At 55.1% G+C, this 15405-nt stretch overlaps 1 protein-coding gene across 1 annotated transcript in view; it reads left to right on the forward strand.

The window, feature by feature from the left end:
• LOC144725025 (rho-associated protein kinase 2-like) overlaps positions 1-15405 on the forward strand; it is a 55427-nt gene that overhangs the window by 16872 nt on the left and 23150 nt on the right. Inside the window, 9 exon segments of the mRNA XM_078604461.1 lie at positions 3497-3578; positions 7558-7658; positions 8120-8257; positions 8778-8953; positions 9485-9569; positions 10219-10363; positions 11631-11769; positions 14494-14585; positions 15039-15201. Coding sequence (XP_078460587.1) covers positions 3497-3578; positions 7558-7658; positions 8120-8257; positions 8778-8953; positions 9485-9569; positions 10219-10363; positions 11631-11769; positions 14494-14585; positions 15039-15201 — 1121 coding nt within the window.

Raw genomic sequence — 15405 nt, forward strand, 5'->3', positions numbered from 1 at the left:
TCTCTCTGAGCCTGTGGCTCTCTGTGAGTCTGTGGGTCTCTCTGAGCCTGTGGCTCTCTGTGTGAGTCTGTGGGTCTCTCTGAGCCTGTGGCTCTCTGTGTGAGTCTGCGGGTCTCTCTGAGCCTGTGGCTCTCTGTGTGAGTCTGTGGGTCTCTCTGAGCCTGTGGCTCTCTGTGTGAGTCTGTGGGTCTCTCTGAGCCTGTGGCTCTCTGTGTGAGTCTGCGGGTCTGCGCTCTGTGTTCGCTGTGCTTATTTGAACAAAATTTCTCGTCTGTTCATAAAAGTCTTCCCCGTCCGTTTGACTCAACATCGACTTGTACAGAAGAGGGACGCTTTGTTTGGAATCATCACGCGCTGAATGTACAGTCTCACTGCTGGATGGAGGCCTCCCCACGTCCGATTTGTCACAGGGGGTTGTTTGACCATACTTCACCACGCTGGTCAGTGGGGATTGGTGAAGGGGTTGGGGGAGGCGTAGCACCGGTTCGGGTGTCTTAAAACTGTGCTTCGCTGGGTCCGGAACACAGTTATTGCAACAACAACAACATTCACTTCTTGGTTCTTTCGGTAAAGTCACGTAGAAGGGAAATAATAAAATAAAACATAATAAAAGAAATGTTTTATTTTTATTATTTATTACTTCCCTTCTACGTGACTTTACCGAAAGAACCAAGAAGATGAATCCCTGCAGCCACGAAAGCTTTAAATCGAAATTTAACAACAACAACAACAATGAAAGAACGAACGAACGATGCCGTCGCTTGCTCGCCACCGTCTGAGACCCCCCCCCTCGCTCCCCCAGCCCTGGCTCGTGTCCCCAACGCCCCTCGACCATCAACGCCAAACATGGAGCTGCCTCTGGGCTTTTGGTCGGCGGGACTCGGTTTCTGACGTCAGTCACCGGGGCGGGGGGGGGGTGAAAGGAGTGGGGGGGTGAAAGGAGTTGGGGGGTGAAAGGAGTGGGGGGAAGGGAGTGGGGGGGGAAGGAGTGGGGGGGGGGAAGGAGTGGGGGGGTGAAGGGAGTGGGGGGAAGGGAGTGGGGGGGGGAAGGAGTGGGGGGGGGGTGAAGGTAGTGGGGGGAAGGATTTGGGGGGGGGGGGTGAAGGGAGTGGGGGGAAGGGAGTGGGGGGGGGCCTTGTGATTGAGCTTCTCTCGTCGGGGCCGGGCCACTGGACCTGTGGGTAGAGATGGGATGGGGAGGGTCAGAGGAGAGAGGGGGAGGGAAGAGGAGAGGATAGAGGAGGAGGAGGAGAGGGGAGTTGTGTATGTGTTTGTTTGTATGTATGTATGTTTGTCTGTGTGTCTGTCTGTCTGTATATGTGTGTCTGTTTGTCTGCATGTCTGTGTGTGTGTGTTTGTGGGGAGCGGTGGTGTAGCGGTTAGCGCGCTGCGCTATCAACTTGGCGACCTGGGTTCGATTCCCGCTCACGGCCAACACCGGTGACGATTATCTGAACCGGTCCTGGGCCTTCCCTAGGTCGACTCAGCCTCAAATGAGTACCTGGTGCGATGTGTAAACATCGCCACTGGGGAGACAAAGGCGGCCGGGCGTGGTGTTGGCCACCCACCCCCTTGTGTGCCGTGCTGGCCTTCATAGGTGCTCGCTAGCAGCATTTGCCCCTACAGTCTGTTAAGGCTATATGGGGGATTTTTGATCTTTGTGTGTTTGTTTGTGCAAGAATGAGCACTTGGCTTGCAATAAGTAGACTACAAGTCCATATGTCTTGCCGTCATTGTATTCATCATCGGCAGTGATTAAACCAACACCGACTTCATTGCCAGTATTTTAGTATCATTGTTATTCCCGTAATTGACTAAATAATCCAGTCTTTTTATTGGTCATATCTGGTTATCATCATAAGCCCCACTTTTGTTATCATCATCATCATCATCGAGCTTCCGGGATGCAATTTCCGAATTGTTAAAATCTCCAACTTTTGGGATCTTTCCACCCATAACCCCCCACTCGGCAGTTTGCGGGACACGTTCCCTCTCTCCACCACCACCGCCCCGCGTGCTATCGAGGGCACGCTGCCCCCCTTCCCCGGGCGAGAGGTTCGCTTTCGTAACGGACCCCAGGAATTCTCATCCGCTTGCGCCACTCCATCTCCCCTGCGGCTGAACGAGACGCCCGCCCGGCCCGCCCGCCCGCCAGCGTTCGCCCGTCGCCCGCGTTCTGTGTTTTCGGGGCGCCCGTGTTTATCTGCCTTGCTCAGCGCTCGCCCGCGCGCCTCTCCCTTGGCCAAGAGGAAGCGATGACGCGGCGGCTCGCGTATCCTGCCCCCCTCGCCTCCAGGATGCGCCGTTACAGGAGCGCGCCTTCACTGGCCGCTTTATTGACCGAACGCTCGCACTCGGCACTGTACGTGTGTGTCGAGCTTCTTCCGCACCACACGTAAACAACCGTGCTCAACACAAAAAGCCGTTTTGAAGAAATGGGTTTTCAAATCTAGATTTAAAAGTGCATAGCTTCAGTGGTTTCCTAATATCGGAAGGAAGTGCGTTCCAGACGGCGACAGAAGCACAACACGAAGTTCTTTACCGCCGCGGGCCGGCGTTCGTTCTGCCCGTGGGAAATGAGCGTCCACAAATATTTGCCGCCTCTCTCTTTCTGAGCCGAGAGTCACGCGTCGGTGCGTTGACGCGTTGACGCGTTGATGCGTTGATGCGTTGATGCGTCGCGTCGGCGGCTCGGATGAGTTTCTGCCTCCCACGTGCTTCCATTCTGCCGCGCCTCTTCTCTGGGTCACATCGGAATCTCCGTACTTGTGACTGGAGAAATCCGATGAGCTATGAATCTCTTTTTCAGAGATGTGCGGTCGGGGCAGGCCAGACCGCTACAACAACAAACAGTACGCAAACACGAGTCGCTTAAAAATATACCAATTAAACAATTTTTTTTTTATCTTAGCAGGTAAAGGCTCCCCCACTGAGGTTATGAACTTATTTTCCAGAGGCGACCTGGCAACAAATGATGCCCTTGCATAGAGATCCACACACTTGCGTACTCCTACATGGTCCATAGATTTGCGTACAGACCCACAGAGTTGTGTACTCCTACACGATCCATTTCCACGCGATGCCGCGCAGAGGGCAGAGTGCGCAAAGAAGCGTCGGAGAGACGCACACTTGGAATGTACACCGGGAGACACGAAGAGGAGCGCTGAGGAGAGTGAGTGGGCATTGACAGGGACTCGTCACAATGAGAGTGAGTGGGCATTGACAGGAACTCGTCACAAGAACGATCTCATGGCCAGAGACCAAGACGAGGGCGAAACCACGGCCTGGATCACGCTCGCCGCGGAGACGGAACCGCGAAAAACCGGCTCCGTGAGCGGGCGCTGGGCGGATGCTCTTGTCGTGAGACCGTGAGAGGTGGTGCCGGATTGGGGAAGCCTTCGTCCAGCGGTGGACAGATCACGTCTGTTAGTGGTGAATAATTGTGATATTTTTTTAATGACGATTAACAGTGATACGTTTCCTGTCTCTCTCGCAGGACGGCTTTGAGGCGTTGGTGCAGGACCTGGACTTCCCGGCGTTGCGCAAGAACAAGAACATCGAAAGCTTCCTCAACAGATGTAAGTCTCGGGATGCCGGCGCTCCAGAACTTGACCGCTCACGGCTTGGGAAGGCCTTCATCCAGCAGCGGAATGACCGTGGCTGATTCTGATGGTTGATAACCAACAGACCCTGTGCTCGTTGTTGTCGGTGCTGGCTCGTTGCCTCCGACGTTGCCGTCACGAACCCACCGAGCCCCCTACTTCTAACGTGACATCTTCTCGAATGAGTCCGGGCGGCGGTGGCTGCGCTGCTGCTGCTGCTGCACGTGGCTGCCCGTAATCCAGCACCGTGGAGGCAGCGGCGAGGGTTGGTGGACCACACACGGATGTTGCGAAACTCCCTTCCCGTGGGCGTCGAGGAGGAAGCCCGTACCCTCGCTCGCCGGGAGAAGACAGTACAGCAATTGTGGACTCGTGTCATCCGTGTCTTCTGCGTGGGATAGCTTTGGTCCCCTCGCACGTGTGAGTTTTCTCCGGTTTCCTCCGGCTTGTAGTAATCGCTCACGAATTGGCCAGTAACACCTTGATGTATAGAGGACGGCAGAGCTTGGCGGGGGAGAATTTGTCACCGGCTCGCTGCTTTGCGTCTGCCCTCCTTCCTTTCCAGCTCCTCGTCTGTGGCTCCTCGGAGCTGGGAGTCGTTCTCTTCTTGTGCGGGCGAGTACTGCCAGGGCGGGCGTGCGAGTATCGTGCGGTGGCGCCGTGTTACAAGCTGATGTCGCGTGCGCAGCGTCAGCAGTAAAACTCAACGACACTTCCCGTCGCCGCGTCGTCGTGGTGCCACCCCCCCCCCCCGCTCCCCCCCCCCCTCCCCCAAGACCCGGCAACATTTCCTTATACACCGACGCATCCAGGCTGACGCGCGTCACGTGTTTATTGACGCGCTCGGAATATTAAATGATAACCCACGCGAGTAAATAAATGATGAATACATTGTTGAATTGACAGCCCCCTTTTGCCGTTCCGCCGTTGGGCGAAGGGCTCCCCCACGCGGCAGCGCCCTGTTCGGTTGTAAGGGTCGTTGGGCCACATCTCGTCGCTGGCCTTCATCCAGCAGTGGATGGGCCATGGCTCAGTCCGGCGTTGAACCCAGTCCCTCACGAGGTTACACTGAAAGTCCTCCGCTGGCCGTTGTCCACTCTGGCCAACGTGCGATGACTGCTGCCGCAGTACCGTGCCTGGGATATGACCGCATGCGTGCAGCCCTTTTGACAATCTACTGTTGGATGAGGGCCTCGCCGCGCCGCGTGGGGTTGTGAGGGGCTATTTGATCGTACTTCACCACGTTGGTCCGTGCCGGTTTGGTGAAAGGCGGGGAGCATCATTGTTGGAGCGTAGAAATGCAGTACAACAATGGACGTTGCTGGACTGCCCTCTGGCGACAACGTAGCCTGCAACACGGTGGTGCCACAAATCCCAGCGCTGTCCAGGCTCAACCCAGCTTAGCTTCCGAGATCCGATGATTTCGGGCGCATTACGGGTAATGTGATCACATGTGCACGTAGAATACTTGAGCTGCGTGTGTGTGTGCGTGTGCCGCTGCGAATTCGACAATGCGATCGTCTGCCCGGGCCGACTTTAGTTTGCGTAGATTCATGTCTGTGCAGTAGCCTTGGTAGCTCATGCGGACGCGGTGGTTTCCCCTCCGGTTTATAATCGCAAAATGTTGGTGTACCCTTCATTGTTGTTCTTCTTATTATTATTTATTTGTTTTGTCATCGCTTTTATTGCGACCCACGTCAGTCACTCTCGCACACAAAACGAGACTCATCCTGGTCCCCCCGGAGTTGTCGTCAGCTGGCCACGTGACAACATCGACTTGACACTTGACCCGAGTGCTGTTGGAAATCACTTGGTGGGGGGGGGGGGAGATGTTAGCGTTGTCGTGTATGTGACGAGCCCCCCCCCCCCACCGACACACCGCTGCTTGAATAATTGACGTTGCTCTTCATCGGCGGGGAGCGGCCCTTGAGATTCCGTCTTGCATCCCGGGAGGTCCCGGCGAGGTGGCAGATTCGTAATGAATGCCACTCGAGACGTATGAACAAGAGCGGCAAGATGAAGAATTACAATCACTGGGCAGTAACACCGCTGCTAAGCGAGGGAGCAAACAGACTTGGCCGTTGCGGCACCGATGCTCTGGGACAACCCCGTTTCCTCCCTTGACATCGTCAGGTCTGCCTTCAAAACCAAATATCCTGAGGCAGAAGATTGTTGCCGGATACGGACACATTTTGCAAATGTGATTTGTAACTTTGAACGTTAGCCGCGTACCTTTTCGATAGTTCAGTGTTAATGTAATTGAGGGACTGTTTGTTGTTGTCTTGGTGTGGTCTGGGTTTATTGTTGTTGTTGTTGTTGTTTTGGTGTGGTTAATGACTTTTTGTCTTTGTGTGGTCCGGGAGTTGTTGTTGTTGTCTTGGTGTGGTCTAGGATTGTTTTTGTTGTTGTCTTGGACTGTTGTTGTTATTGTTGTTTCGCTGCCTTGCACTACTATGTTTAATTTAAATGTCTTTATTTATTTTGAGTGACTTGCTTACCTTTTCTCCATCTTGCTCTCATATTTATTTATTCGTCGTTGTAACTTGCTGAGCCACCCCTACTGGTGGACATCTGTGAAAAAGATTCCTCCAGGATAAATAATCGTTCTGATTCTGACAAAGTCTGAGAGGAGACATTCCAGGGTGTCACGGTGGCTAGGAGGTGTTAACTACCTCGCCTGGTATACAGGAGGTCGCGGGTTCGATCCCGACCCTGACACCAGTATATTTGGAGTTTGCGTGTCTCTCTCTCCGTGGTCGCGTGGATTTTCCTCTGTCGTCCTCCGGTATTTCCCTCCACAGTCAGAAATATTCATTTAAAGTGTTTGGCTGCTATACATTTCCACCTGATAAGCCACTTCGTTGAGCTATCATTTGTGGCCAGGGTCGCTTCTGAAAGAGAGCTACGCAGCTCGGGGGGCCTTACTTGGTCAAATTAAATATTGTTTTAGTTTATAGTTGAAGTAAGGAGTCCGAGACACTGATCCGCGTGACCCATGGGGCCTGTTGCCCTGAACGTCGCCCATCGCATGCGTTGTCCTTCGGGGCGTCGTTAGTGGTGAATCGTCGAGTTGTCTTCATTATGTCTCCTTGTGCAACACTGCCGGTGAAGTGTCGCCCACTCGTTGTTGCGTACGAGCAAAATCGGGACCCATAATCCACTCTTAAATGTGCACTCAAGGTATATATGTGATTTCTACACATCTCAAATGCTTTCTTTTTGTTACAGCCATTTGTCAATTAGCAGCTGGGTGAAGGCCTCCCTCCCCGCACGATGTTGTCCGTGCTGGACAGCGCTGTGGCACAGGACTGGTTCGGATTTCACTCACCACCGATGTTAGCCGTGTATCGGAATCGCACTCGGGTTGCCACATTTATAGCGCAGCGCGCCCACTGCAACACTACCGCTCCGTAAACACACACACACACGTGCACGCTCGCGGTCTGTCGCTATTCAAATGCCACGGAGAAGACTCGAAGTGCGTGAGGGTAATCCTCCGCTGCTGCCTCCTGCATTATTAATCGCGGGTTGACAGCGCAATAAAGGTTGTCATGGATGGGCATTAACACATTTCTTGCATTGTGCAAGGTTATTCATGTTATTGTAAGAGCTTGGGGAAAACAGACGGTGAAGATGATGATGATGATGGGAGGAGGAGGAGGGGGAATTCCAAGATGGAGCAGTGTGAGGGAAGAAGCTGAACTATAAGCGTTGTGAGCTGCTGTGTGGTGAGCGGGTCGGCGGACGAGCGGGCGAGTGAGCATGCGAGCGGGTGAGCGAGTGAGTGAGTGAACGAGCAAGCGTAAGTGTGCGTGAGCGAGCGAGTCACTGTCCACACGCGGTTGGTGAAATGAAGCGGTTCGGTGTCTGGTCGACCTTCACCTTGGTTGAGCGAAATCGAGTTGAAGCGTGCGCCTTGGCCAACGGCACACCGCCGGCGCGTGTCACCGCACAGATGAGAAGGCGGTGGGCAAGGTGCACGACCTGCGCATGAACGTCCACGACTTCGAGCTCCTCAAGGTGATCGGCAGAGGAGCCTTCGGTGTGGTGCAGCTGGTGAGTTTGGTCGCTGTGCCATCCAAAGTCGCTCTTTGATGCAAATTTGTGGATTCTTTACCTTGATTATTTCGATGACGATGATGATGATGATCATGGGTCAGAAACCGGAATAAGAAGAAGAGATTTTTTTCGAATTCCGTAAAAAAACCTCAATATTTCAAGAGCCGCATTGCATGTGAAATACGAAACGGTGGCTCCTTAATAAATAATAAATAACGTCACAAATCAGTCCTTAAAGAGCCCCGTTTAGGCTCCGGAGCCGCAGGTTGGCGACCCCTGAGCACGATGATGTGACGTGCCTCATTATGACGATGATCGTGATAATGTAACATGCCTCGTTATGATGATGATCGTGACGATGATCGTGATGATGTGACGTGCCTCATTATTATAACGATGATGACGATCACGATGATGTGTCGGTGCCTCATATCCCGGTGCCCCTTGGCGCGACGCAGGTGCGGCACAAGCAGACGCGGCGCGTCCACGCAATGAAGCGGCTTAACAAGGGCGAGATGCTCAAGCGCTCCGACTCGGCCTTCTTCTGGGAGGAGAGGGACATCATGGCCTTCGCCAACAGCTCCTGGATCATCCAGGTTCGACTCCCGTCTCGTGCCGCCACCGCATGGCCGCCGGTGATCGTGGTGATGATCGCCGTGAGTGGTGGGTGGTGCAGCGGTTAGGCACGCCGCGGTACGATGCCGGCTCCCCTGGGTTCGACTCCCGGTCACAGGTAGCGTCGCTCGCCGCTAGGGGTGGCACCTCTAAGGCACAACATACCAGGAAACTGTCGTCGTGGGAAGAAAGAATATTTAAGAATACCGGAAGTGCGGGGGGAGTAACAGTGTTTAGTTTTGCATTGAAAGAGAGGAAGAGCTAACAGAGAATGGGTTGACGACGACATTCAGAGATGGGTGCTAGGAAGATGTGGCCACTACTTGACCCAAATTGACACAAGACAGAGAGGAAAGCGAAAACAAACGACGAAATGTGCAGTGGACACCTACGGGGCTATCTGCCCATGGATCGTGATGATGAATTTTACATCGCGTCGTTCACGAAAATTGCATCTCACAATGGAGCCCACCCCCTCTCCCCCCCACGCTCTCTGCCCAGCTGTTCTCGGCGTTCCAGGACGAGCGCTACCTCTACATGGTGATGGAGTACATGCCGGGGGGCGACCTCGTCAGCCTCATGAGCAACTACGACGTCCCCGAGAAGTGGGCACGCTTCTACACGGCCGAGGTGGTGCTGGCCCTCGACGCCATCCACTCCATGGGCTTCATCCACCGGTGGGCGCCCGCCACGGCCGTGGTGCCACCAGGGCCGGATTGACCCGTAGGCCAATGAGGCCTTAGGCCCTCATATTGTGTAGGCCCTCCGTTCCCTGTAGAAGTAACAGCGGAGTGACGGCGGCGCGGCCAGTCGTCAAAAAAACAAAAACGTGTCTTTGAATTTCGTTGACGGCGTTCGTGACTTTGCGACCGCTGAAGCTTGGAGGGAGTGAGTGAGTGATGCGTGTGGCACAGTTCGGCGCCAGCTATCGTAGGGTGCGGTCGTGTCGCTACAGTTCTCCGGGGTGAGTACAACGTCTTTAAAAACAACGGCGCCGCTACGCCTCTCTAAATACAATTAACCCTTGACCGCTTGCACGTTCTGAGATTCGGGGGCGAACGGGACACCACCCAGCCTGCAAATTTACGGACGTCATAGGGACGGGAAAGGGTTAACGGGTGCACGCTGACAGCAAATGCCCCAACGGTGTCCGTTCAAGGCTATGCAGTGGACCTCTTTGTGCGGGGGGACGTGTGTCTTCGGTGCAGGGACATCAAGCCGGACAACATGCTGCTGGACAAGCTCGGCCACCTCAAGCTCGCCGACTTCGGCACCTGCATGAAGATGGATGCCGTGAGTGACCCGCTTAACTGCCCACCCCCACCCTCACCTCCCACTTGGCCTTCGCCGGCTCTCCTGGCCACCTTTGTCTCCCCAAGTGGTGATCAGGTTTGTTGCTTCACGTGTGACCAAGGGTGAGAAACTCAGCGGGAGGGCAGGACGAGTCTCGTTCGCAAGAGTGGCCTGCGTCACTCGAAATGACAAAAGCAAAGCGAATCGAATAAAGTACAGCGGTGCAACAAATAGAAATTGGCACGAAAACAAATGTCCCATGCGAACAGCACTTGCCTGGTCAGGCTATTGGGGCATCTTTGGCTTTGTTACAAATGTGCATGCGTGTATGTGTAAGTGTGCGGGTGTATATTTGTTCGTGTGTACCTCTGCGCGTGCCCGTGTATAAGTACACGTACCCGTGCGTCAACGCACTCGCGCATCTAAACGTGCACGCGGTCGACTCGGCCTTCAAAGAGGACCTGGTGTGGCGCGTCGACATCGCCACTGGGGAGACAACGGAGGCGGCCGGACGCGTGACGCTGGCCGCCCCCACCCCCTCGTGTGCCGCGCCGGCCTTCACGGGTGCCGCGCCACTCGCTGTGACGGCACTCGCCCCAACGCCCCCCGTTAAAGGTTCCGTGGGGGGGGGGCACCTTTGTCTGCGCAGGAGGGCATGGTGCGCTCTAACACGGCGGTGGGCACGCCGGACTACATCTCCCCCGAGGTTCTCAAGTCGCAGGGCGGGGACGGCTACTACGGCCGCGAGTGCGACTGGTGGTCCGTGGGCGTCTTCCTCTTCGAGATGCTCGTCGGTGAGCCGCACGCGACGGCGGCCGAGCGACCTTCCCCCCCCCCGCCCCCCCCCGCCCCCCCCCCTTCCCCCCCCACGGGGCTCGCGTCCAGAGGCAGTGGGAAACGCGGCCAGAATAGGCGCCGAAACAAACTGCCCGAGGCTCTGTGGTCCTTCTGTGGTCCTTCTGTGGTCCTTCTATGGTCCTGTTTGGCTACGACGAGCCGCGACCAAGTGGCGGCCGTCGGGCTAGGTCAGTGCGGCCACCCCGGGTCGCGCGATCCATCTCTGAGCCACGTCGTCCACCGACTCGGGTCATGTGATCGCGCCCCCCTTCCCCCCCCCCCCCCACGTCACGCTACCGCACCGCACCGTACACATGACCACCCCGTGTCGCAAGACTGCCCCACGTCACATGTGACACGAGCCAATCACCGAGGTTGGCCCTCTTAGACATGAGCTCTAGGGGAGTGTTGTTGGCGTGGCCGAACCGATACCACCAACACGTTCAGTAACACGTTCAGTGACACACATTGGTTACCAAGATGTGTATGTGTGTATGTATGTTGAACTTCTTTCACACCGTACGGAGCCAACCGCACTAATCGGAGGTGCGGAGGAAGGACAACAAACTAAACACGAAAATCAGCTCTAAAGAAATACGTTTTCAACCTATATTTGAAAGTCCATAGCTCCAGTTGCTTCCTGATATCGTAAGGAACGTTCCAGATGCTCTTCCACTGCTGTGCAGTTTGTTTGACACGGTCTTCACGAGCCCCCAGAGATAGTGAAAGAGACATGCACAGCCCCAGGGCTTGGACCCAGGATCTTAGCAGTACTGGCTCGCTGCACGTGGCCATTATAACCCCCCCCTCCTCTTAGACCAGGGAGTGAATCGGCCCCAGGGATAGGCCCCAAAATCTCAGAATTGCTGGTTACCGCCCACCAAGTTGCTGACATACACGCACACAAAGTCAAAGGTCCCCTGTGTAGCCTACACAGGCTGTCTTGGCCAAGTGCTGTGTTAGCAAGCATCTGTGAAGGTCAGCACGGCACACGAGGGATCGTGTGGCTGGCTCTCATGCCTGGTCACCTTTGTCTCCCAAGTGCTGATATTTACTCGGTGCACAAAGCCGAGTCGACGTAGGGGAGGGCACAAGCCCCAGTTCCGACATTCGATGCCGGTGTTGGGCATGAGCGGGAATCGAACTCGGGTCGCCTCGTTCGTAGCGCAGTGCTCTTAACCGCTGCGCCACCGCTGCCTTGCGTGCACGCACACACACACGCAGGCGACACCCCGTTCTACGCGGAGTCGCTCGTGGGGACGTACAGCAAGATCATGGATCACCGCAACTCGCTCTGCTTCCCGGACGACGCCAGCGTCTCCAAGGAGGCGCGCAGCCTCATCTGCGCCTTCCTCACCGACAGGTGCGAGACGGTTGTGGAGCCACGGGGGGGTTTGAATATACACACACACACATGTTGGCCCCAAACAATAAGAATAACCCATCCCCTTTTTCGATTTAAAGCTTTCGTGACTGCAGGGATTCGTCTTCTTGGTTCTTTCGGTAAAGTCACGTAGAAGGGAAATAATAAAATAATAAAAATAAAATAATTTAGACGCTGTCTTTCCGACAGAGCTGTTCTTCACCCGAGGACGGCTGCTTGCGTTGCGGCCGAAACATCGTGAGAATTGTATTTTATTATGTTTTATTTATATTATTTTATTATTTCCCTTCTACGTGACTTTACCGAAAGAACCAAGAAGATGAACCCATCCCCTCTCTCCCAATGTGCAGCTGTGCAAGGGCGCCCCCATCGTTGGTCATGTCCGCCACCTAGTGGCGACAAAAAAAAGATGTTGCGCACGAATAGCAAGGTCGCTCGCGCCGTTCGAGATTTACAACGAAATCACGGCCACGCGCAGCCCTGTTGTTTGTCTAGGCCACCGCTGGATGGCGGGCCCTCTCCCCCCGTGCTGTGGGCAGTGGGAGCGCGGCATCGCTGTGCAGCGGTGGATTTGCTGCCACAGGCTCCTGTTGACCACCGCGTGGCTCCACAGCAGCCTGTGGCCTACTTGTCTAATGCGTGGAAGTCGCCCATCAAAGCGGATGAGCAAATCGACTCGGAAATGTGCCCGATCTCATCGATCTCATCGGGTGCATTCCTAGTTGACCTTGGTCAATCCAAAACGATGCAGGGCTCTACCCTGCGCCCACACATGTGGACTTGTATCATCGGGTGCAGGGTAGATCCCTGGATCGTTTTTGGTTTTAACTTCCCTAAATTATGTTCCAGCACGCCGGCACGGCGATTATTTTTGTTGTTGCTGCTGTGAATTACACCTGCAAACCAGCACCGTGGAGGCAGCGAGGGTTGGTGGATCACAGAAACGTTGCGAAACTCCCTTCCCGTGGGCATCGAGGTGCCATACCCTGGCTCGTCAGAAGGCAGTACAGCAAATGTGGACTCCTAACATCTGTCTCTTTGGTATGGGATAGCGTTGGCCCCTTTCGCACCTGTGGGTTTTTTCCCCCGAATTGCCTGAAAACATCTTAATATAGAGAGGACCACAGAGCTTGGGTAATTGTTGGTAGCTTCTCGGCTTGTGCGTCACGTGCGCTGCACGTGACTGCGTCTCCGCCCCAGCAGTGCGGCTTGGCACGTTGTTGAGGACTCTCCGTTACAGCGGCCAGAAGGTTTGGGTTAGAAGCCTCGAGTAGGAAACCATCAATCTGGTCGAGTGACTCGGATATTGGCCATCGATGGCAAACACCGAAAGACGGAAGGGGAGGACCTTGTCGCGACTGCCCTCTGGTGGCGGTGGCGTGAATATTTATTTTCACTCGGGCCGTGTTTTTGTTTACGTAGGTCAAAGTTCGTAGGTTGTGCGTGGCTCATCATGGTAGATCATGGCACCTGGTCGGCTCGTCCCGGTCTCAACGGCATCAACACAAACCACTTTGAACCTGACGGAACAAATGAGCTTCCTTCTCGGACAGACGCGCACGGAAGTGTTGGGATACCGCGCTGGTAGTGATGCACCAGCACGGATATCGAATAACTCGACACGATCGTGAACACCACCGTGGCACGAATGAGGAAACGTTGTACCAGGGGTGGCATTTTGCGTCGCGAGGATTTGGGCGGCCTGTGACCGCCTTGTTCTAGTTCCTGCCAAGGGCTTCTCGACACTTCGCGCCTCTCCCGTCGCCCCCACTGATGTCCTCTTCTTCCCCCCCCCTCACTCCCCCAAAGTGTGCAGACACTACTGACTCGACCGCATGTAGGGCAGAGGTCGCAAACGGGTTTTGATTCCTTACCCGTACCCGTACCCAGCCGCACCAGGGTCGCAAATGGGTACCCGTACCCGGCCGGGTACAGGTACCCGTTCCTTACCCGTACCCTACCCGAAATGAGTGACAAACGGTTACTCAACAGTGACTCACGGCCTACCCGTACCCGGCCGCACCAGGGTCGCAAACGGCTACCCGTACCTGGCCGGGTACAGGTAGCCGGGTATCGGGTAGGGTAGTGTGTGTAGGCGCCTACAGAAGAAATGTCTTTTTTATTGGAGGGGGGTGAGGGGGGAGTGAAACTTCTTAGTAGGGAGGAGGTCGATAATTGTTGTCAACCTGTTGGATCAACTTTTTACACCCACATCTGGGGGGGGGGGGGGGTCCACTTTGTTTAACTTTTAGATTCAGGCCTTCTGAAAGGCTCTCGTCATTTAGTTGACGGACAAACGGAACGTCGGGCTTTCACAACAGATGGTTCTTCTTCGTAACAGAAAGATCAGCCTTGTTGAAGGGCCATTGCCCACGACGTCGCTCAATACATTTTCCTTTCCTCTTCTGGGCGGTCTTATTGATGAACGTATTGATTTGTCCACGAGCACGCGGGTGAAATGTGACGCGTATCGTACTACATTATAAAAAACAGTTTTGCTGGTTAGTGTGTGTGCGGGCGGGCGGGCGGGCGAGTGCGTGGCGGTGTCATCGCCACGTGGATCTACTTGATGGAGTCACTCGCATCCCCACAGCGTCGAGCACACATTCCTTGTGTGCTTGACGCCGTGTTGGGTCCCGTGGGCTAGCAGCGACTCGCTGGTGTTATTTATTTATTTATTGTTTGTTTGTTTGTTTATTCCAGGGAGGTTCGCCTAGGGCGGACCGGTGTGGATGAGATCAAGAGGCACCCGTTTTTCCGCAACGACCAGTGGACGTGGCAGAACATCAGAGAGAGTGCGTGCGCCCGTCGCTGTCGTTTCCCGTTTCTGTGGTCTTCCGCCCGTGTCTCCGTCTGTCCTCGTCGGTTTGTGCCTCTCGCCACGTTCCTTAGCGTGTCTAGATTAGTCGGCGTTCCTATCCGTCTGTATCTCTCTTCGTCTCCACCTGTTCATCTTACCATCTGTCCATGTTTCTGCGTCTCTTTCTCCATGTCGCCATCCCCCCATGTCTTCGTGTCCCCATCTGTCCACGTCTCCGTGATCTTTTGTCCCCATGTCCCCATGTCCCCGTGTCCCCGTGTCCCCGTGTCTCCGTGTCCACACGTCTCAATGTCCCCGTCTCTCCATGCGCCCAGCTCTCCGTGTCTCCGAGTCGCTTTGACCCTCCACGTCTCCATGTCCCTACATTTCCATAACGCTCTCCGTCTTCCCGTGCCGCCCCTTGTCCCCGGGGTGTCTCCCCGCGTAGCCGTGGCCCCCGTGGTGCCCGAGCTGGCGAGCGATGCGGACGCCAGCTGCTTCGACGACGTCTCCGAGCAGGAGAAGGCCGAGGAGGAGGCCTTCTCCGTGCCCAAGGCCTTCCTGGGCAACCAGCTTCCCTTCATCGGCTTCACGTACCACAGCACCTACCGGTACGCCGACCGCTTTCTACCGCTCGTCATCACCACCAGCCGTGGTCTATCCGTTGCTAGATGATGGCCTCCCCCAAGCCTCACGATCCTGCGATGTAACAATCCATTCTAGCACTAGCCGATATTCGTCGCTTCGTCTCGTCGAAAGTTTGTCTGGTTTTTTAAGTCTCCCACTTAAATAGGAAATTCTCGAGCATTCGGGAT

The sequence above is a fragment of the Lampetra planeri genome, chromosome 22 (genome assembly GCF_965212315.1).
Source record: "Lampetra planeri chromosome 22, kcLamPlan1.2.h2, whole genome shotgun sequence".
NCBI classification, from domain to species: domain Eukaryota; kingdom Metazoa; phylum Chordata; class Hyperoartia; order Petromyzontiformes; family Petromyzontidae; genus Lampetra; species Lampetra planeri.